General features: G+C 40.7%; 1 protein-coding gene across 1 annotated transcript in view; it reads right to left on the bottom strand.

The window, feature by feature from the left end:
• Nucleotides 1–252: 252 nt before the first annotated feature.
• The window catches only part of LOC308399025 (transmembrane protein 266-like), a 51,062-nt gene continuing 26,675 nt past the window's right edge, over nucleotides 253–24,639 (bottom strand). The window contains exons 4-11 of the mRNA XM_080885960.1: nucleotides 14,781–14,935; nucleotides 13,318–13,391; nucleotides 12,117–12,173; nucleotides 10,576–10,714; nucleotides 7,474–7,589; nucleotides 6,467–6,662; nucleotides 2,006–2,068; nucleotides 253–1,919 (exon numbers count right to left, since the gene is read on the bottom strand). Of these exons, the coding sequence (XP_080742086.1) occupies nucleotides 1,279–1,919; nucleotides 2,006–2,068; nucleotides 6,467–6,662; nucleotides 7,474–7,589; nucleotides 10,576–10,714; nucleotides 12,117–12,173; nucleotides 13,318–13,391; nucleotides 14,781–14,935 (1,441 nt within the window). The 3' untranslated portion in view covers nucleotides 253–1,278. The remainder of the gene's footprint in view (nucleotides 1,920–2,005; nucleotides 2,069–6,466; nucleotides 6,663–7,473; nucleotides 7,590–10,575; nucleotides 10,715–12,116; nucleotides 12,174–13,317; nucleotides 13,392–14,780; nucleotides 14,936–24,639) is intronic.

Genomic DNA, 24,639 nt, shown 5'->3' with positions numbered 1-24,639 from the left:
GTTGTGACAGGTCCAATGTTAATAACCTTAAATAATTAAAATTTTTCAAAATCATATGCAAATAAGAAGATGACGCTAATGAAACAACGTGACAGTGGCGTGTGCAGCAAGAAGCGTGTGAAAAGAACATCTTTGATAAGAGTAATCACACGGTTCAATTATGTTTTATCCTGGTGAAGTATCTTTGGTACACCTTTAAATCATTTAACATCATAAATTCACAAGAGTCAGTGATCTAAGAGCAGTTAAAGAAATACTATCTTTTATTTTTTGCTATTTTCATTCAATTGACAACACCTTCATTTGGCAATGACTTCCTCCATATGAAGTTTACAAAAGTGTCTGTAAACATTAAAGTGCAAAGAATTTGCTCACCGTTTATGGCACATTTCTTTTAAAGGTTCATGCTACAAGCACTCCAGTCTAGTTCCATGTGAAGAGCCCAGTCAGTTACCGTTTCATTTCAACCACACAAATATACCCTACTAACAACTTCTGAAAACAAAACTGCTATTTAATAAATTTTGATGATGGTCCATGGTCTTTAAATCAAACAGGTGACAAAAAGGCAACGGTAGAAAATTGGCTTTTCAATAGTTTAGCCAGTCTTACAGTATTTACCCTGTGGCTGTTTAAACAAAGAACAGCATAATTAATGTTTAAACTTGAAAATAAAACTGAAAAGAAACAGAACAACAACAAAAAGCAATAGAAAACACTCCTTTTACTGCTTGAAATTCTCAAGAGCAGTGTCTAAGATGGCAACACTGCTCAGCATTTATGTTTTTGTTCAGTATAGGCTTGAATGGCCCTTTGCTGGTTTTAATTCACGTAAAGTTCAGTGCATTTAGGACCTATTCAAAGTGAGAATTCCTGATGAAGAATGTGTCCAAAAACACATGCCCCTTTGATAGGGTGGTATTGTCTTTGTTGTGCTATATCTGGGGTTTTTTGGATTTCAAAAATCTATTAAGGAGAAACAGGGGAGGTTAGACAGGATGCCAAAGGGCCTAAAAATGATCATTTTTAATTTCTACTAATGACAGCTGAAAACAACAACTCAAGGAGCATCGCTGTTAGCTAGAAGCTAAGGCTTGAGCTTGCTCTGAATTGGCTAAGTCTCGATTTACTCAGTAACAGATGAATCCAATTTTCAAATCTTGTGTGGTCCCTCTCATGAGGTTTGATCTGTCACAAAAGTTCAGATATATGCCAAATGGGATGGCAGTAAAAAATAAAAAGAGTAAAAGCTTCTGTTCCTGTGTAAATAACGCTTGCTTATGTATCAGACATATGCCCTAGAGGTGAGTCAGCTGGTCCCAGTAGCCGGTACTTCTCCTCCAGTGACGGCTCAGTGCTGCTGCCCTGCAGGTGGATCAGTGGCTTGGTCTGCAACAGCACACAACCCCTTCCCCGGCCCCGTCTCTCCTCTTGGTTCCTGCGATTGAAAATGTTTATTCTGTTGTCCAGTTCGGGGCTGGCATTTTCTGAGCCAGTTGGACTGGGAAGCTTGAGGTTGACAGGGTCTACTACTAGGCCCTTTTGAGCAAGGCAGGAGTCCTCAGAGAGGGAGGAGAGTAGCTCCTGCACCACCATGCTGGGGTCCTTGCAGGGGTCCTGGCCTGAGAAGGAAGGGGGGCAGCAGCGATGGGAGCTGTAGCTCAGACTGAAGTCCTGAGCTGCGCTGCTGCTGCAGTCTGTCATTGATGAACCCGGAGTATGGCTACTCAGGCTGTGGGGGCGGGCTGTGAGGCTGCCACTGGACCGTGATATGCTGGTGGAGGCATCACTTACAGCGCTGCCCACCCGCTCCATAGCAAGCATAGGATTTGACTGGATGACGTTTGTACTGGTGGGTAGGTGAACGTCAATGGCTGCTGTTGTGATGACCCGCGCACCTAAGCCAGAAGCCCCAGCATCTTGACAGACACGTGTTTAGAAAAAGTCAATGCAGATAAAGACATCCATACAAATATGGCTTTTTTTATTTGCTACTGTCACTTACCGCTGCTTGCTTCACTGTAATATTGGCTGATGTAGTTGTTCATGTCATCACGTACAACTGGATCTGAGTTAAAAAATAGAGAATAAAACAATGACAGTTATTTTTGTTTCAGCTGATTTCTAAATTAAAATACTGAAACATGCATGAATATTTTTTTCAGAATCAATTTTTCTGGTTGCATTCTTACTTCCACTCATCCGTACTTTTTAACCATCCTCTTTATTTGTTTCTTTGGCTTGCTGTGCAACAGGAGATTCGTGGATGGTTAACTATGTGATGCTGTCATATCCCTATGGAAAAACATTTCCGAGAAATGTTTCCAACACCTTATTAAATCTATGTCACAAACAGGCGAATGAAATGCCAGTGAATGTATATCACAACTACAGCATGTGCATGTGTGTCTGCAAACCTCTGCATAGCACTAAACCAACCAATTGGATGCTGGGGCATGGACACGTCCAGTATATGTTAGGGCAAGTATATATAATCTATTTGCTAAAAGATGCCAGGCCCAGTTTTTCTTGCCTGTCATACAGTGTTTTGTATCCTCTCATGTATAGTTGACATGATAACTAAACAAACTAAACAAATCTAATTACTGTTGTTACTAACAGTACTGTAAACACTTTTTAACTATTATGAATATAAAATGGAATCAAAAGTATAATTATCTTACAGTAGTGTGAGATTAGGATTAAATATACTTTAACGGACACATCCTAATAATCATGTGTAAGTCACTGGGTTTGGATTACACACCTATTTGTTCAAACCTTGGTCCATGTCAATGTTCATAGTGCAAACTAGTCCAAATGGAAAATATCTTGTATGTTTACAACAGAATATTGAAAGAGATGACTTCTGCCCCAGGCCACAGGTGCTTTATAGACAAGTGGCCTGGATCACGCACTGCTACATTTGTGCATTAGCCAAACCTTAGTGTACTAGGAATAAACTGGGACAGAGACAGGGTGGGGTTGGTTTCAGGGATTAGAGAAATGGGGGAGAGTGAGAGAGTCTAGGAGCTCTTTGTTCAGGCTCTGAGCCCTCCAGTCTAGCCTGCCTCAGTGTGCATGGTGAATAACTGTGATCTGCTGTGCTCTTCTGTTCGCTTGATTGGTCTTAAGCTCACTGTCCGCTGGCTGAGTGCGAACCCAGAGTACCCTGAGTGCTAGCCCCTGTCCCGCGGGACATGCTGCAGACTCTGATGGGTAATTTCATTTATTTTTCAGTCTAAAATATTAATCCCTGAGCCACCCCTGGAGAGGAAGCATTGCACTCACTAAAACAAGGCTGAGACAATCACTCCACAATTAATAACACATGAGTCTTAAGAAAAAAGAATGCGCAGTCCAGCATACATAAAGACTCTCCTCTTCTTTCTGTGACAGTCAAGTTACCAAGTCGTCATCTCTGTGGAAAAGGAGAGGTGACATGCCGAGGCTCTTTTAGTTCAAACTACAACTATAAAATTATTTTAGCACACCAAGCAATAAACCACAGGTGAAATAGTTGGGACAGATCCTGGGAAACAGAACAATTATGGAAACTAATGGTGACATATAAAAATTAAAGATAACTTTAGATTTGGAACATATGACTTTTGATTTTATAACACAATGTTTCTGAAGAGTTAGTGTCCAACACCTGTCTATAGAGACCTTTTAGCCACGCTAACTAAAAGTGTCATTAGAGGGACAGCTTAGGTTGATTGCATTAAAGACAAAGTCAGAGAGGTAAGGCTAAATAAAGTGTATATAACAGACAAAGGACGGCGAAGATCAGTCGAAGACCACTGAGAAGATTCAAGGATGCAGTGACGGAGAACATCCAGAGGGTTGGTGTGACAGAAGAGGATGCTAGGGAAAGACTGAGATGGAAGCAGATGAGCTGCTCCAGTGACCCCAAAGCAGAACACCCGAAAGAAGTACAAGAAGAATTTAAAAGTGTCAGTCTGTCATCTGGACTCAACAACAGAATATCTGATATTTTGTGCATTTTTTGTGCTCAAAATTCTTTAGAGACATTAGTGGTCTCTCTATACAATGTACAATACTATATGGTGATCCCATGAGTTTTTATCTAATGTCATCACTGATATCAATTTGTTTGTAATGCTCGCCAGCCTCTTATTGTAACCTTATGGTAACCCTGGGAGGCAAAAACTGAATTGTAACGTTATAAGTTCTTGACTTAAGAAGAGTTGAGTAAAGGTTTTTCCAGCTTGTGTGTCATTTTGTTCCCATTTCCACCCATTTTCAGTTTTTTTTTTTTGCAATACTCAACTCGACCACAAGATGCCCACCTATCCTATGATAGGAAAAAATATGCCTTCATGCATTTCATCCTGAAATTAAGGCAGGTCTTTATAAGGAAGGACATGTAGTGAATGAAACTGCATTAGACTTATTCTTTGAATGTTTGTCTTTCAGTCTCGGTTTGGTTAAGATTAGGTAACAAAATTGGGTTTGAAATAGAAAGACCTGTGCTCTTTTAGTGTAATATCTAACTTAAGCATTTCTTTTAATAGTCACAGTAGGGTTTTTTAAAAATGCTCACTACAATCAAGAATGTTGATCCACCTTTTGTTTTACTGTTTCTGTACTATTGCAGCATTCAGAGTACATGTAGGTGTCAAAATCATCACACTCCTGATATATAGCTTATTCTTGCCTTTTATGAGCGCTTGGAGGTTTAATGGCTCTCCATGTGGAGGGTGAGAAGCCAGCTGAAACATTGTGTGTAAAACAAATAAGCTTGAATTGAGTTCACCTGACTTGACTTGAGCTTTGTGGTCTAAGTGCTCATCCCAGTGACCATGTTTCTGTAAAAAGCCCCACTTGTTTCTGTGTGCCAGATTTCCCACTATGCCCTCGGGGTAATATTGTGGCCACCATGGAGCCTCTTGGTGCCCTATTGTGGTTTGCAGGTGAAGGGGAACAGATGTTGACAGGAGCCGACTCCCTACTAACAAGGCCCAATGCACAGAACACTCTGTACCTGAAACAGCCCAGTCAGTTTGGGATTGCTCCGCTGGCCTTGCCATGAGGGGGGCAGTAAGAGAGATAGTTGGGGCATGACAGAAGCCATGCAACCTGACGTAGTGTCAGTGAACATACTTGTTTTCTCCAGGATTCACCAGATGCTAAAAGCTTTTTTGCCCCCGCATTGATCCCAGAGCGCCTGCGGTCAGATGGGTATTGCATGTGAGCATGGAAGGGCTAAGAGCTTGGCCTCAAAGATGCTCCAGGGGTACTGCTCCAGATTAAGTGTACACTGCTCTGGCATTCAGTTCACCTGATGCTACCGTGTAACAGACTTTTTGTTCCACATAATTATGTACATACTTTATGTTGCACCTCTCTTCTGGTTTGTTACACTGTTTCCTCAAACAAAATTTGCACCTGGTAGGGTATATAACCAATAAATCCATTCATCCATCCATGCATGTCCAGTTCAGAGTCTAAGCATGGATGAGAATCAAGAACTGGTTTTTGTAGAGAACTGGTTCCCAGCAGTCCAATTCCTTGGAATCGTTAGTCTGCCTGCCTATTGATCCCACTTATCGGTTCTTGCATTCTCGCAACGATCAGCTGATTTCAGTTCGTAGTCAGAGATGAAAAATATTGGAGCAGTCTACAGCATGGAATGGACATTACTTTTAATTTTATTGCACAAAAGTATGAGAGAATGATGGTAAAGTGGAGACTGCTCCAGGACAAAAACAACTGCATCATACTGTTAACACAACTTCAGATCTTCACAAGCGCAGCGTGCTAACTCTAAGCTAGCCAAGAACCCAGAGTGATTTTAAAGCTTGGTGAGTGCTAAAGGTTTATATTGTTAATTGATAATTATAAGACAATGAGTTTCAGGTCATTTTACAGAATAAGATGAAAGTAACGTTAACGTAAGTCTTTCTCTTGGGTGTAATTAAGTAACATACTGCACAACTTTAAGAGGAGTGTTCTTTATAATATGCATAACAATTTTTTTACTTTATTTTACTTTATTTTACTTTTTTCGAGTAATGACCCTCAAAACTGATCAAAACAAAGAGGGAAAATACCTCCAGCATGCACAAACATTTGACTACACAGCATGGAATGTTCACCAGTCTGTTGCAGGGCAGATGAAGATACAACCATTGACACTAGCATTCATACCTAAAGCCAATTTAGAAGTCCCAATTATCCTAATATACATATCTTTGGACTGTGGGAAGAAGCCAGAGCCATGCTGGCACGGGGAGAACAAGGTCCACACAAAAATTCACCAGCCAGCCTGTGATTTCAGATCTTTTTGCTATGAAGCAACAGTGCTAACCACTGTGCTATTTTTTGAAGTTACAGATTTTAGTCTTTGATTCAGTCATTTTCAGTTTTTTAATTTATCTTTTATAACCAATTCAAACACCCTTCAGTTGATATAAGCTCAGTTTTAAAAGCTATACTATACCTGAAGTGACATGTGGCTCCCTGGGGTTTCTCTGACCACCCTCATCGTCAGACTCCCCAGGAGGCAAACCTTCCACAACCTGAAAATTCCTGCCCTGTTTGTCCCAAACATGGTGGATCTGCATGGCTGCTTCACGCTCTGCTGCAAGGTCCAGGTCCTGCTGGGCCAGATGTGCCCTCAGTTGCCTGATCTCAAACTTAAGAATAAATATGAAGAGGAAAAACACAAATAAATATGGAAAGTCACAGGGGGTTGTAGAAAAGGGTGAGCAAGTAGTTTGAGAAAGTGCAGGAACGTGAAAATTGAAGCCCGATAAAAAATTTGGAGAACAGCAAAACGAGACAAAAACAAAATAGAAGAAAGGGAAGAGAGAGGACAGGGAAGGATGAGGTGGTGCAGGAATAAGAGAAAAAACAGGAAAAGAAAGCATGTTTCTGGAATACACAAAAGTAGAAACAAGCAAACATTTTTTATACAGATACTGTGAAATACTGTCTCCTTTTTTTTAAAGAACCAGAATTTGGTAACTGTCTTCATCATAATTGTGGGAGTGTCAGAGTGTGTTTCCATTTTCTTCCGCTGATCCGAATCAGGTAAGCAGGAAACATGTTTGTGATGTTTTGCTGCCCTCTTCTGGTGAGAGATCAACTTACAGTCGCTTATGTGACCAAGAACAACGTGTATCCTTAATCAGTCCTTTAGTGCAGTAAAGAGTTTAATAAGGACAGCTAGATCCATGGCGTCTAAAGTTAAAATAAATGTTCTTCATTGCAATACAATGCAGTATGACTACATGCGCTATTAGCCAACACAAATTATTGTGCCTGCATCCAAGGTGCTTTTAAAGCTCTATTCTTGTCAGTTAATGTCCTTCGAGTTTTACACAGGCACTACTACAGAAAATGAGACCATCAAAGTTTTGTACTGTAAAGTCGCCATTAGAAAACCTTTCCACATCAATTAAAAGTAAGTAATGCAAAGTAAATCTCAGATGTGTTGGTACTCACAGCCTGCTCCTGACAAATCTGAGTGAGACGCTCCAGCTGCTCCTCTCTCACAGCCTTGGTCTTCTCACACTGCTGGATCTCCAGTTCCATTTCAACTTTGACTTGTAACACATACGCTAAAATTGGAGAGAAGGGTGAGAACGAGAATGGGCTGAAAATATTTGTAATGTATAAAGAGGCATTAAGACTTACTAACAAAAGTGTCACAGGTAACAGAGCTGGTTCAGTTAGTTAAGGCAATTTACATCAAGCACATCAAGGTCAGAGGGCAGAGATATTTCTTGACCCTGTGTCATTTGTTCCTAAGAACTCTGTCATCACACACACAACCTTTATTAATGCAATTAGTAACACTATACTGAATACTAAAGAATGAAACTAGATGCAAAAGATTTTGATCTGACTTAATGAGTCATAAAGTGTAAGTACATTCTCAGCCTATATTCAGTGCAAACATGTCACTGGACCTTTACAAAAACAGCACCTTAAAGTGAAGACACAACTCCATTGTGGTCCTGGAAACCACTTTAGATGCGAGGGTCTTCAAAGAACACCAAAAAACACAGGTATTTTGGCCTGACATTCAGACACTTGTGGTTAATGTCTTGCATCAATCTACCCTTCTCCAACTTATCCTGAGCAGAACAGTGAGCAGTAATTAGAAAATGAATCAAGCGCACATATATTGTAAAAATGTCACAGACATGAATACTCAGTCTGTTTGCATCACTTAATGTGATAAAAACAGAAATGTGAAGCTTTAAGATTCTTTAAATAAATGCTGCTATTGTGGCATGTGTGGTATGTTTCAATGTTTTTCTGATAGAATTTTCTGAATGTGTACTTTTGCATGGCCAGCAGACGATCACCTTCTACTTCATCTTCATCTAATAAGAGTTTATTGCTGGAGTGTTGCTAGAATACTTTATTTGACCTTTAATAACTCTTGCTTTTCTGTCAGTCAGTAACAGCTCTTCCTATAATTTGTATTTTATTTATACATGACACACTTTGTGGAGTAGGACATGAAGGAACCTAAAAAAAGAATGGTGAGAATAATTGTGGACTGCTGCTGTCAACACAGTTGGAAGACAATCAGTCTTTTACACCTTTTTTTGTCACATTTGTAAGTCTGCCACATGATATCACACATGCTAATGCTGCGTATCCTGCAATGAGTGGCATAAACTTGTCAAATATAATCATTAATTCTATGGGTCCTAGTCACAAGGACACACTAGGATTTTTCTGAACATGCTGAGATGACAATGAAACTAGGCCTTTTGCTACAGAGAGTAGCTGAGCAAAGCACACAGCCATCGCCACATGCTCCTTGTATCTATTTATAGTAATGTTGCGCACGCGCACACACATCAAACAGGAGAAGACATTAGATGGGGTCAGTTCAGTCAGAAATCAAACCAGCATGAAAAGCTCAATCAGAGCTTCAATTATTTAGCTACACAATGCAATACATTTGTGTGGCACTGTGCATTTACAAGTTTAGCAGGGTTGGTTATGTGATTATAGTGTCTGTGCGTGCATGTGTGTGCCACAGCTGTGGTGACAGTTTCTGCCAGCACTTGCACAACAGTGTAATTCACACCACAATTAATCCAACAACTTCTCAGAGTCCAGTGTTGGTGGTGGTTTGATTGCCCTGGCCTCTGTCCCAGTGTCCCAGGCACTGAACCTAAAGGCAGGCCAGTGCCTTGCATGGAATTGGTGAATGCATGAAAAATAAACACATTTTCTAGACTTTTCTAGACTGTATGTCAGGTTACATGATGTAGAATAAGTGCATTTTAACACAATCAGTGCATGAAAACATCCACAATCCTCACAGATTCCTTGCTGCACTTTCTCCACTCACATGTTTCACAGATCCCTTGTGTATTGAAGCCATAAAATCAACTCTCTCTCCAATCTGCTACACCCAAAAGTTACATTTCTTTTTTTAATTACATTTCATTATATATTATGTACACACTATATACATATGCTTTGCTCAAGGTGTTGCATAATAGCTTGTTGGATTTGTATTTTACAGACGTTTATCTGTACTACAAATTTTGGTATCAGAGGTCAATGCAGAAAATCAAAAACATCTTATTAGGCATTTATAATAAAGTATAGATAATTCATATTCAGTGATTTAGACCAACCTCTAGCTTACATTCAGCATGAAAAAATAGCAACTTAACCTTCCTGGTTCATTGTTAAGCAGTGTTCAAGCGCTGGTGAGTCAAACTGATAATGATGGAGATTTTTTTCTGTTTTTTGGTTGTTTTGTTTCTAGAGAACTAATTTCAAAGTTTGAGAGATTAACATTACCTGATGATCATGACAAATTGTGGTGAAATTCACTCTTGCACAAACTTTGCCACTTTATATCTCAAACTCTTTTTTCCAAAGATTTGATGACTGTCATGTGATAACTGAGCCAGTCCTTTAACTTTATATTTTTTGGGTTGTGTTCACTTTTTTTCCCTAGTAGTTTGAGGTGCGCCAGGAAAATCACATGTTCCCTCCCTAGAAATCACGTGAGCAGCTGCACGTTAATGTTAACAAAAAAAAAAGAAATAGAATGTGTGGGTGTGTGTTTCCCTAAACTCTGTATTAAAGCTTTGTAGAAAACAACAGACACATATTTACATTAAAATACTGGACGTGGACGAACTGTACACTGAATTCCTATGTGCTCTGCATGCACCTCATCCTGTATGCATTCAGAGATCCGTCATGAGGGTGACCTCTGAGCGGATATCGAACCAGTCTATATTAGCATAGGAGAGAACAACCACTATATTCATTATGGCTTCTGTGAATCTACTTAGCTAGACGCTTGCAATCAATACAAGTTAAGAGTAGCAGAGTGGAAGCAATTTACTCTGAGGAATGATCAATAGCTGTATTGTTCTGAATCACAAATAATTTGTATAATCATGGAAAGAATGGGGTCACTTAGCTGCATCTGTGTGACCCCTTTGAAAAAAAAAAGAAGAAGACCACTGGCATGCTGTGTGAATTTTATGTGTCACTTTCAAATTTCTGGAAATTGAGTCTGGATTTTGATGGAAAAAGAGTTTTTGTCTGCCTTACCATCAATGATCCTCTTGACCCTCCAAATGCGTAGTGTGATGATGAGGCTGATGGCGTCCCAGGGGCTGCTGGGCCCATTGGCCACTGTGGATGCCACCATTGGGGCCAGGGACAGCACAATAACTGCACCATCAAACACCTTTTTGGGACAAAAGTAAATACAGAATTAAAACAAGTTCAGCGTACGAGCCATAACTCCATTCCGTTAACCCTCAACCCCTGACCCCAGTTCTATGGTCTTGATTTAGCGAGACTCAAATATAATATTTATATGTGGATTTTATTCATGGATGTATGTAGTTTTTTGCTTCAGAGGAATATTTTAACATTTTGGTAAAGTCCTTATTTACCTAATTGAATTCTATCTGAGGTTCAGTTGACATGAACAGATGCGATCACAAACAAAAATAAAAATACCATGCCTTAAAGCGACCTCTTACGACTCTCGACTACTTTTAGATCGCTCCCCGTAAGTCACTTCTAACTACTTTCAGTGCACTTGCATTTTCACCATGGACCTCAACAAACAAACAGAAAGGAAACTGTGGCTCCAACAAACTACCTTCAGTGTAATGTGGAAGCTGCAGATTTCAATGAAAAAAGTCCCAGAACAGCCAGAAATGTGCACTTCATTTTCTTCAAAATTAATGGAATTGTGCCCCATGAACTCCTCCTCCAGTGTCATACTGCCAGCATTAAGTTCAGTAAGATTGCAATAAAGGGCACCCAATTTTTTGGGACACACCAACATAATCATTGTATATCACCCACTTTATTCACTAAAACCAATTCCCTGTGACTCCTTTTTTTCCCAAAAATTTAAATTGAGTTAAAGGTTATCGATTTTAATGCAGGAATACCAGCAGCTGCAAACACACGACAGCAAATAACTGGAATAGGGCATCCAGTGAGAGATTAGTAATAGCAAAGGATGCTATATTTTGATCTGTCGCAAATGACGCATTGCTCCACAAGAAGATTGCATTAAAGAGAATAACCACACGCTATCAATTTTTCGTTTTTAATGTATTTAATTTAACGTTCTGATCATACTTCTCATCTGTCTACCAGAAACTGGCTGACACAGCTTAGCACTACTGGTGAAAACAGATAGCAGGCTGTGGCCCTGTCAAAAGGTTCAAAAGTTGTCACATAAGCATGAGTCAGTGCTGCTAACAACCTTTTTATATCTCATTTATTTTTGTATGGTTGGTATAGTTTTCTTACCTTGGGCACAACCAGCTATTTTCAAATGTTTCCAGTGTTTCTGTTAACCTCCAGCTAGTGAGTTTTTAGCATGTAGAAATGTCATGTTTACCTTGATGTTATTATTTATACAATCTTTCCATCAACCTTCATCAAGAAGGTCAATAAGAGTGTTTAAGTGGGAAAGGTCAGTATGGTCATACCATGCAAGAACCGGAGGCTAAATTAAAAATAATAAAAATAGAAAACGTTAAAAATAAATATTCAGATTAAACTGAATTAAACATAATATACTAAAATCTGACATGAAGATTTGTCGGTATAGCAGTACTAACCTCAACTTTGTTTTCTATGTAGTCCCAGATCCCAAGAACAACAATTCTGAAGACAGTCTGAGGCACACAGAGAGATAAAGGGATATTTTGAAATGAATAATTGAGGCAGCAAGCTGATAGATGTGAAAGACTCCTTTAAGTCATGTTTACATCCAAAAATTGCTAATTTTCTAATATATGGGAAAGAAAGTATTTTCTTCTTAATAGAAAAGTATCCAAAAATAAATATATAAATTACATTTACATTAAATATCTCAGTGGAGGTATTTAGTTACTGCACTTCTACATGATACCTTCCACTGATAATACTCTGTGGTAAATCTGTTATTGCATAATTATTTCTGTTGATGGAAATATGGCATGAAATTTGCGAAAACACATACACACATATCAAATTCTACTTATGCTCTGGAAAATGTGGCTAGCTGCAGTACACTGTTAAGCAGGGACATTGATTTACACTCTAATTAGCTAGAGGTGGTCCTGCTAATCCATCATCTGGAGCACATGTTAGACAATAATGCTGGTATCAGGTGAGACGAGCAGCTGCTCCGCCCACATGTAAGAATTGTGTTTTCTGATTGGTGCAGGGGGACTGGCTGGTGCACCTCTTCTTCTGTGATGCCAGTGGGTGCCCTGTGTGCATGGATCACATCACTGTAACCCCATCCCCACTGCTCTGTAAGCTCAGCTTTAATTATTGCTCATGCTGGCTCACCGGTAATTAAAGTTTGGGTTAGGGCATTGGGGCTGAGGCTGTCAGGGTAATTGGTTTGCACTGGAGTGGAGGCCTCTAGGCCATATTCTCCTCTTTATGTTATTTTCATAATCACAAAGTAATGAAAAGACATTACTTTATCAAACAATGGCTTAAATTTAATTCTGATTCTGCTTCCAGGTAGCATTTTTAAGCTATAGCTTAATCAAGACTAGACAATATTGGAATATAAATGGTAGCAACTACCTACTCTAGTTCCCTTAGGTTTGAACCTGGTTTGCAGATATGGAGGTGTTACATAGTTTAGCTGGTTTAATTTAATTGCAAATGAACAAGAAAAGTGAGATCTTAGTGAATCTTTGCAATTTAAACGTTCTGTGATTATTACGTTGGCCCAAGAGCAAAGATTTCGGAAAGTAAAAGAGATTATGTTAATGATGGAACCAAAATGTGACGTAATTGAGAATAATATACAGATCTTACCTCTGAGAAGAAGAGTGACAGAATGATAAGGCTGATCCAGTGGATAATGCTGGCAAATTGGAACGCATTGGAAACTATTTAGAGAGGAAACAGAATAAATGTTTATTTGCACTGTCCTTAAGGTGCACAGTGTAAGAAAACTAATTGGTGTAATCATGTCCATCCATTAACTCACTGTGCTACCAGCATACCCACTTCCTATACTACTAATATGTTTCTGCACTCTCTTGCCCAATCCCATGTTATTGCCCATCTGCTATTTCTCTTGTGGGGCAGGTAGTGGACTTGAGAACTAGATTACAATAGATCTAAAGTGACTAGAGTCCTGCAGTCCCCACAGCGAGACTCGAGTATCAACAGAGCTGGACGCTGGCCAGTAATCGATGAGGATGGCTGCCTGCTGCCACTGACAAGAATCTTGGTTCATTATCACCTCTATCCATCACTCTCCATCATAACCATTTATTGTCCAGCTCCACAAGTTGTTTGTGTAGTAGGACTACACAAACAGCAAAAATGCGCACAAAATACAGTTAAATGTGGACATTATCACAAGAAGTTCAACAGAAAATTACTAATAGTTTCAATGGCACCTACAATAAATGTAATGGATCTTTACAGGGGTTATTTTTGTTGTTTTTGTTTGTTTTTTTTAAATAAATTACTATACATACTGAGGTGAAATAGTATAAGAGCCAGATTTCGGAGTTGCACGTATTGTGTAACTGTAAACTCTACAATATGTGACCATGACTGTAAACACAATCTAAGTCATATGCATTTATTTTAATGGAAAATTAGGTCTTTGTAAACAGCAGCATGTATTTTCATAATGGCATTATTGGAAGATATATTGAGAGGCTTTATTTGATCAAAAGCACAGATACAACAAGCGAAAGTTCAATATAAGTAAAAATATCAAGTATCTGGTACAGGTACTTATTCTGTAGAAAAATAACTCCTATTATAATATCATAGCTGTTTATAGTAATATGGAAGAAGCCCTTTTCTTTTGAAGCTCAGTAAAGTGAAGATAGTTTCAGCTTCTTTAAATGCATTATTTACATTACTTATACTTCTGCTTGACCTTAAAAGGGTTCCCTTTAAAGACATTTAGGCTGCAAAGCAGCGATGACTGCCCAGGTTGATGTATAGAGAAAGTCCAGTGTAAACAATAATGAAAAAAAATAATGGCACACCTTATATATTTCTGAAACTATATTTCCTTAATGTGATCCTAGCAGAAGGTAGGGCACAGTGCAGACACAGCATCAGTGTTTAATTCTCAAGGACACTAAACTGTTTAACTCCCCACTGCTCCAGTGGAGCTGCTACTATATGCCTCCCAAGTGTTTTATGAACGTCACACTGTGTATTAATGGATAAGAATATGCATGCTCAGCAGATTTTTCCTTACATAATAGTACCGGCTAAAACGGGACAAATAAAAGCACACTGTTTACATTGTAAGAGTTTGGTGTCTATGAGCAGCTCCAAAGACAGGAAAAGCACCACCAGGATAACGCAGGCCACCAGGATGCAATTGAAGCCAGCACTGAGCAGACAGACCTGCCACAGGGCCACTCGACGCCCACAGCACGGCTTCAGCCAGTTGGACCTAAAGGGACAAGGAAGGGGGGGATATTTTAATGCAACGTAAATTTCAACCAGCATTTACGATTTTAATTTAAATACCAAAGCAGAGTCAGAAGCTTGTAAAACCACAACCGAACCCTTAATAAAAACCACTGCCTTTTTTTTGGGTCTTTATCAACTTTATTGTTAGATTCAGTGAAGAAATGACAGGAAAGCGGGGTCAGAGAGAAAAGGGGGAAGACAAGAGGCAAAGGGCCACAGGTCGGTCTCGAACCCAGGCCCATGGGCACCCGCTCAATGCACTGAGCTAAACCAGGATCCAAAACCACTGACTTTTTGACTGTGTAGATTTATCCTTTTATCTACTTTAACTGTTTAATGTACACGGTAGAAATGAAAATTTAGGTTAAAAAAATAGCACAAAATAAAGTACTGATATGTGTACATATCATGTTTATATATACCATTTAGAATTGCATTTCTGACTGCAGAACTCTCTGTGACTGATTGCATGACCCCAGTAATTATATTTCAGTAGGTATATGAATATGAACAGCTGAACTCCCCGACATGGCCAAGAGAGGGTGGTAGTTTACACTTATGAAAGGTGATGTCTGTTTAAATCTGGCCAAAGTTTGGTAGTGATGGCCAAAGAAAAGTGTACTCAGAGGGAGCATTGACAGAGAAAAAGACAGTGAAGCTCTGTGAACTAGTGTTCTGACCATCAGCAGTGTGAGTGGAATACTGATGGCCTCTTTTTTATATGGGGATGAAGGGAGTCACTGTAGAGGATGCTGCTAAGAAGGAATGATTTCACATGTTTAGCTTGGGACATAAGTTAAATGTGGTGTGGAATGAAGGGAAAAAAATGTAATTAATTTTAATAACCCAGTGTCTGTGGCCTATTTCTTTGGCTACGGCATACAGGTTTAAATAAAACATCAATGTTACTGTATAGAAAATGATAGTCTGTCATATAATTTAAAAACAGACAGACTGGTTTATGTTTAAGATAAAATGACAGATTAACATTTCAATACATTTCAGACTAAGCTTTATTTTCACTGTAAGAAATCAGCATTTAGGCCACTAGTGTGTCTGGCGAGATAGCCTAATTCTATTTTGAAATAGTGGGATGGTCATACAGATCAGCTACTACAAGGGCTGACAGGAGCTGAGAGAAACAATGCCTTTCACCGGCTCTCCAGCTGGTATGGAAAGTTGGCACTGCCCACCACCTTTCCCTTCTCCCCATGCTCTGGCATAGAAGAGGCAGACATTGGCAGAGCATTTCCCTCCTCTGATCATGTCTTCATTCCTTGGCATGCCACTAATATGAGCTGCAACGGTGGCAAAATGGCTCCATTTTCACCATAGCTTCAAAATGAATTTGCTATATTCATCACAGAAGTCATATCTAAACTCTCCACGTTCCCTGTTTTAAAATGTTGGAGGAATTTCTGTCTATCCTTGAAATTACTTCTTTTAAATGCTGTGTTAGAAGGGATGATATTAATGAACTCTAGGAGTACTTGAAGCATAAAAGTCCATTTTTATCATCTACTACCAGAAATCTTTGAGGCAAGTATATAGTGTATACTATATACTCACTTCACACGTATTTTTGATTATCCGATCAAGTGCAAGTGTTGAAACAGAACCTGCAAAATTATTATTCACAGTAAAATCAAGAATATCCCTTAAGAAGGAAATCCTAACAAAAGCATTTTCAGAGGGCCCCTCTTTATAATTTCCTCCCGCAGTGGCACGTTTACGTAGCAATGAGGAAAATGTTTTTAGCAGCTGTCGAGCTGATCACTCCACCCCCCCACTGCTTTCTCACATAAAAGTATTCCTTACAGCCTGGCATGGGTAGAGCCACAAGTCTGTAAACAATGCACGGCTAATGTAATAAAGGCATAATCATGCTGATAGCAATCATCTTCTTGGCACTGGGTGGGGTGGCACAAGTGTGCAAGCTCCAGATGGTGTAAAATCTGCACCACCAGTCTTGCAGAGACTCTGTGGATGCCAGGTATGATGCCATTATGTGTATCAGCCTATATTCCAGAACACCTGGGCATCCTGCGATAAGAAAATATTGATGTATTTGTGATGCATATTTTTAATACATGTGCTTTCAGTTGTTTTGGAGTTAGTGTTAACACCTTCAAGGCCATAAAGTTTCTCAGAGTTAGAGAGCTCAAATCACAATGTGCAAAATAGGAAATTGACAAACTGATTAAGCTTTTGGAGATTTTGCATAAATATACATCATAATCTGACACGCTGAGCAAATTATCTAAAGAAAATTTTTGTGCAGTCTTGACCAAACTCAATCAGGGACCCACAGTTGATTTCACTTATCCTGTGTAACTGATTTGATCCTTGTTACTTACCATGGCTAAATATGCAGTTACGAGAGAAAGAAAGTTTTAACAAAATTCTGTGCAGACATGTGAACAGCCAAGTACATTTCATTATTCAATATCCTGTAGCACCACCGTTAGTTAGCAATCATTTTCTACATGAATTTATACATTTCTTACATTGTTATGGAGGAATTCCTGCTCGCTCTTCTTTACAACATTGCTTCAGTTCATTGAGGCTGGTGGACATTCATTTATGTACAGTTCTCTTAAGGCCCTGTTACACCTATATCCATTCTGTTGTAGCTTTGCTGCTGTGTTTGGGATTATTGTCCTGTTACACGACCTAACTTTGGCCAACCTTCAACTGGTGGACAAATGGCCTCAAATTTCACATTACCACCCCTGCACCACCGTGCTTGACAGCTAGTATAAGGTGTATGAGCTGATATGCTGTGTTTGGTTTTTGCCAAACATGACACTGTGCCTTATATATATGAAATATTTTCACTTTGGTCTCATCTGTCCTAAGTAAGTTGTTCCAGAAGTCTTATTATTATATTATTATTATTTTTGTAGGGTCTACCTTACAGTATAAAGCGCCTTGAGGTGATGGTTGTTGTCATTTGGCGCTGTATAAATAAGAATTGAACTGAATAGAATACAAGAGAAGTGAATGTAATAGCAATTAAGTACACTACAATAAGAACAAAAAAGGCTTCCCAAAAAGTGTTAAACCTAAAGTAACATAATGAAACTGAGCTAGACGCTAAAAGAGAAAGCTGAGTTGACAGAACTGTTTTTTACTTGGTCTGTTTGCAGTTAAGACCAAAACAGACAAACCGAACTTGCTCTTGTAGCAAACAAATATTATCTCCAAAACACTGATCCTTGTGTGTTAGTTTCTTCCATGCAATGCAAGTTTTTCTTCTAGCAACCTGTGCACTGCTGCTCATGTTAGGTGTATACAATGCAAAGCAACTATTCTTTTAAAGTTTGAAGGTTGATCTTACTTTTCATCACTATATTTGTTAAAAAATGAAGAAAATATATATATAAAAAAAAAAAAACACCCAGCACGCCCCTGCGGGCGGTTTATCCTTCAAGCTCGGGTCCTCTACCAGAGGCCTGGGAGCTTGAGGGTCCTGCGCAGTATCTTAGCTGTTCCCAGGACTGCGCTCTTCTGGACAGAGATCTCCGATGTTGTTCCCGGGATCTGCTGGAGCCACTCGCCTAGCTTGGGAGTCACCGCACCTAGTGCTCCGATTACCACGGGGACCACCGTTACCTTCACCCTCCACATCCTCTCAAGCTCTTCTCTGAGCCCTTGGTATTTCTCCAGCTTCTCGTGTTCCTTCTTCCTGATATTGCTGTCATTCGGAACCGCTACATCGATCACTACGGCCGTCTTCTTCTGTTTGTCTACCACCACTATGTCCGGTTGGTTAGCCACCACCATTTTGTCCGTCTGTATCTGGAAGTCCCACAGGATCTTAGCTCGGTCATTCTCCACCACCCTTGGGGGCATCTCCCATTTTGACCTCGGGACTTCCAGGTTATACTCGGCACAGATGTTCCTGTACACTATGCCGGCCACTTGGTTATGGCGTTCCATGTATGCCTTGCCTGCTAGCATCTTGCACCCTGCTGTTATGTGCTGGATTGTCTCTGGGGCATCTTTACACAGCCTGCACCTGGGGTCTTGCCTGGTGTGATAGACCCCAGCCTCTATGGATCTTGTGCTCAGAGCTTGTTCTTGTGCTGCCATGATTAGTGCCTCTGTGCTGTCTTTCAGTCCAGCTTTGTCCAGCCACTGGTAGGATTTCTGGATATCAGCCACCTCCTCTATCTGCCGGTGGTACATACCGTGCAGGGGCCTGTCCTTCCATGATGGTTCCTCGTCTCCCTCCTCTTTCTTGGGTTTCTGCTGCCTGAGGTATTCACTGAGCACTCGGTCAGTTGGGGCCATCTTCCCAATGTATTCTTGGATGTTCGTTGTCTCATCCTGGACTGTGGTGCTGACACTCACCAGTCCCCGGCCCCCTTCCTTCCGCTTAGCGTACAGCCTCAGGGTGCTGGACTTGGGGTGAAACCCTCCATGCATGGTAAGGAGCTTTCTTGTCTTTATGTCAGTGGCTTCTATCTCCTCCTTTGGCCAGCCTATTACCCCAGTACCCACCTGATCACGGGCAGGGCGTACGTGTTGATGGCCCGGATCTTGTTCTTACCATTCAGCTGACTCCTCAGGACTTGCCTGACCCTCTGCAGGTACTTGGTGGTTGCAGCTTTTCTAGCGGCCTCTTCATGGTTCCCATTCGCCTGCGGGATCCCCAAGTACTTGTAACTGTCCTCTATGTCTGCAATGTTGCCTTCTGGTAGTTCAATCCCCTCAGTTCTGACTACCTTCCCTCTCTTTGTTACCATCCGACTACACTTCTCCAGTCCGAACGACATTCCAATGTCATTGCTGTATAGCCTGGTAGTGTGGATCAGTGAATCGATGTCTCGTTCACACTTGGCATACAGCTTGATGTCATCCATGTACAGGAGGTGGCTGACAATTGCGCCGTTCCGTAGTCGGTATCCGTAGCCAGTCTTGTTAATGATCTCACTGAGGGGGTTCAGGCCTATGCAGAACAGTAGTGGGGACAGAGCATCTCCTTGGTAGATCCCGCACTTGATGGTGACTTGTGCTATGGGCTTGGAGTTGGCCTCTAGTGTTGTACGCCACATCCCCATTGAGTTCCTGATGAAGGCTCTTAGGGTCCCATTGATCTTGTACAATTCTAGGCATTCCAGTATCCAGCTGTGGGGCATTGAGTCATAGGCCTTCTTGTAATCAATCCAGGCAGTGCACAGGTTGGTCAGTCTGGTCTTGCAGTCTCGGCTGATTGTTCTGTCTACCAGTAGCTGGTGTTTTGCGCCTCTGGTATTCTTGCCAATTCCTTTCTGTGTCCCGCTCATGTATTGACCCATGTGCCTGTTCATCTTAGCCGATATGATGCCTGACAGGAGCTTCCATGTAGTACTGAGGCAGGTTATTGGTCGGTAGTTGGAGGGGACCGGTCCCTTCTTGGGGTCCTTTTATATATATATATTTATTTATTTATTTATTTCTTGTCTGACATAAAGACAAGAAAGCTCCTCACCATGCATGGAGGGTTTCACCCCAAGTCCAGCACCCTGAGGCTGTACGCTAAGCGGAAGGAAGGGGGCCGGGGACTGGTGAGTGTCAGCACCACAGTCCAGGATGAGTAAACGAACATCCAGATAGAGGAGGTGGCTGATATCCAGAAATCCTACCAGTGGCTGGACAAAGCTGGACTGAAAGACAGCACAGAGGCACTAATCATGGCAGCACAAGAACAAGCTCTGAGCACAAGATCCATAGAGGCTGGGGTCTATCACACCAGACAAGACCCCAGGTGCAGGCTGTGTAAAGATGCCCCAGAGACAATCCAGCACATAACAGCAGGGTGCAAGATGCTAGCAGGCAAGGCATACATGGAACGCCATAACCAAGTGGCCGGCATAGTGTACAGGAACATCTGTGCCGAGTATAACCTGGAAGTCCCGAGGTCAAAATGGGAGATGCCCCCAAGGGTGGTGGAGAATGACCGAGCTAAGATCCTGTGGGACTTCCAGATACAGACGGACAAAATGGTGGTGGCTAACCAACCGGACATAGTGGTGGTAGACAAACAGAAGAAGACGGCCGTAGTGATCGATGTAGCGGTTCCGAATGACAGCAATATCAGGAAGAAGGAACACGAGAAGCTGGAGAAATACCAAGGGCTCAGAGAAGAGCTCGAGAGGATGTGGAGGGTGAAGGTAACGGTGGTCCCCGTGGTAATCGGAGCACTAGGTGCGGTGACTCCCAAGCTAGGCGAGTGGCTCCAGCAGATCCCGGGAACAACATCGGAGATCTCTGTCCAGAAGAGCGCAGTCCTGGGAACAGCTAAGATACTGCGCAGGACCCTCAAGCTCCCAGGCCTCTGGTAGAGGACCCGAGCTTAAGGATAAACCGCCCGCAGGGGCGTGCTGGGTGTTTTTTATATATATATATATATATATATATATATATATATATATATATATTAGGGGTGCAACGATATTCGTATCGATATTGAACCGTTCGATACAGTGCTTTCGGTTCGGTACGCATATGTATCGAACAATACAACATTTGTAATTTATTTTATCAACTTTCCTTCTGACGATGCTGTCTGTGTTGAGCGCTCAGTGAATCTGCGTTCGACTACTCCGCCTAGGCTGCACTGTCGAGCGCAGATCCACTGAGCGCTCAACACAGACAGCATAGTCAGGAGGAAGAGCGCAGGGCAAGCTAGCGAGACAGAAGTTAAGCTCTCCTTGCAAGATGGACCTCCCCCACCCTCATTCAGATCTGGCGTTTGGAATTATTTTGGTTTTCATGTGACGTATGACCCTGAAGGTAAGTGAGTCATGGACTAAAGTAAAACAGTATGTTGGATGTGCCATGCAATGCTTAATTACATTGGTGTGAACTAGTGTGTTAGCGCAGTTAGCTCGTTAATGTGTTGGCCGTCTAGCCCCATGCACGGGGCGATCGGCGGTAGCTCGTTAACGGAGATTTGCCGTGTTGTGGCGTTAAGGTCATTTCAACGAGATTAACCTGAAAGCACTAGTGGGAACACAACGAATATGACTGCACATTTACGCCGACATCATCCTAGTGCAAAGACAAAAACAACAAGCATGCTACTAACTTTACCCGAGTCATTTAGACAGCTGTTAGCACGTGATTCTCCTTATGCTGCTGAGAATATAGCCCAGAAGAAGCGGATAGTATAGCTTTTATTTTGGAAAGAGACATTTCTCTGTAATAAACTCTCTTTTCCAAAGATGAGTGATTCCTCAATCAAATACAGGGCTTGCAAAATCGCTAGCCCGACGTCCCGGAGCTAGCGATCTTTCCAGTCGGGCTACAAAAATCTATCTCTTCCCTGCCCGTCGGGCTATTGTAGGAAAAATATATGTCAATGCTTTTGCATTCTTTCAGAAATGTAGCTGGGTAATTATGTCATTGGCATCGGTGAGCCACTGTCAATATGTGACATATTGAAATCGCGTTTGAATTTGCGCTTGTTTTTTTGCTTTCACTTTGCAATGACAGCACTGATCTGTGAGTGATGATAATTTGTGCACCAATTCCTCTGACATCGTCTTATTAATCGTTAGCTTACTATGCAAACATGACAAGTGAAATCTCCCGCAGCAAGCTTAAACATGTGAGAGGTTGATCGCGCAGAGAATCGCTGAGCTTATGTGAGTCCGTGTGTAAAAGTAGCAGTATATATATTTTAGTTCTGCTGAGCCAAATAAGACAGGTCGGGGTGAAGAAGTGACAGCCAAAGAAAAGCTTACCACAAAACGGAGAAGTTATGACAAATGAGACTATAAGGCAAAAAGAAAGTGCAGCTTTATGGTTTCATGGACAAAAGAATTTCTGTGGCTGCAATATGACGAGCTAAATAACCAGGGGTGCACATAAGTGGTCCGCAGGTGCGCATTCGCTGTCAAAATAAAAAACGCGCACAAGGGTTAGGGTTAAATTTAAAAACTGTACTTTTGAGTTAAAATATATATTTATAATTTTAATAAATGACAAATTAAAAAGGCATGAACATTTTTTTGTATCGAAAAAATATCGAACCGTGACACCAAAGTATCGAACCGAACCGAACCGTGAATTTTGTGTATCGTTGCACCCCTAATATATATATATATATATATATATATATATATATATATAAGCAATGAAACAAAAAAAACAATGACAATAAATCTGCAGCAGATTTTGCAATTAAATTTTTTTTAAAAGCTTCTCTTCTTTTATGAGTCAGAGATGTATCTCTTGTTTGTATGGGGGGTTTTTGCAGTTCCTCTGGGCAGTCTGGCCTTGAGGTGAATTTGCTGGGATATTTACTGAAAATTGTGGCATTGTGTTAACACACACCTGGTCCAACAGCAGCAGCAAGGGTATATATAGTTTGCACGAAACTTTCCTTTCACATGACTGTATCGTTATGCAACTTCTTTACCATGATTTGCTGAAGCTGAATTTATCCAAACTTGTTTCATTTAAAGTAATTATTAAATAATTATAAGTACAATAGATTCTTGTCAATTCAAGTAATGCAAGTAAGGTATAGTTTTGAAAGGATAAACAAGGCCTTGTCAAATCTAAAAACAGAAATAAATGAAAATATACCAAAGTAAAGCAGTCTCTCTCCTTTCATCTCAGACAGTGCTGTCATAAAGCTCCTCACCTGTCAATATGTGCATCCAGCCACTACATTACTGCCGTCTTGTGGCTGGAGTCAGTTATTGGCTGAAAGCTGTGCTTATTTTAATCTCGTAAGAGACTGCAGCTCTCTCTGTTTTGAGTGTGTGTCTGTCTTCCTTTGACAATGACAATGATATAATGTTGTTATATCATTAACAACATTAACGTAAGAGCCTTCTTTTTTCTGCACATGCAAGGCAAGTTGTCGCTGGGTCTGCTCTCAGTGCTGTGAGATCAGTTACGATCTGCACTTTTTGTAGAAACACAGCTAGCATAGCATAGCTAGTAAACCAGTTTCAGTGATTTATCTTTGTAACAGATGATTGTAACAGCTTTGCCCTGCTAACCACCATGGCCAACTTGTATGATGTATACAAGATTAAATTTAACTCATTTAGTACATTAGTAAGGACAGCTTTGACAATGAATGGCGAGGGGATGGTACCTCTGATTATGTCCAGTCTAATAAACAGGCAAGGTGACCAAGTGTAGGGTCAGATTAGCATCTATGAGAATCTCTAAGTGTAATAAGTTTAGCAAGCTGCTTTGCCAACACTCCACGTTTGTTTTTCATTCATATTTTAATCCACCCGTACATACTGACAATTAACCATGTCACACACTACAGCAGGTTTTTTGTTGTCAATATTTCAATATACTTTGTTTAAAATCGAGATGAACAACTGATCTTTTTCAGTGATCCAATTTATCTTATTAAATAGGTAAATAGTAGATGCTTGTGTGTACGGGGGGGGGGGTTCTGGTTTCCTGTCTGTGAAAGTCACCGTCGTAAGCCATAGTTTGAAAAACTACTCCATGCCTTCAAGTCAATCCAGACATGTCTCTGGTGGAAACAAACTCGATTTCCGGACGTGAAACTTTTACCATAGGATCTGATGGTCCATAAAAGTGCATCAAATGATTTCATGCTTCATCAAACCTCTGCAAGGGGGTAAAAATAATAATAAGAAAAACATTACAAGTACTATAAAACTCTTTGAGGGGGAGTAGTAAAATGAAGTGCAGAAA

This window comes from Rhamphochromis sp. 'chilingali', assembly GCF_963969265.1.
Source record: "Rhamphochromis sp. 'chilingali' genome assembly, chromosome: 6".
Classification (NCBI taxonomy): domain Eukaryota; kingdom Metazoa; phylum Chordata; class Actinopteri; order Cichliformes; family Cichlidae; genus Rhamphochromis; species Rhamphochromis sp. 'chilingali'.
The sequence above is the reverse complement of the archived record's forward strand: the minus strand, read 5'-3'. Positions and strand labels throughout refer to the sequence as shown.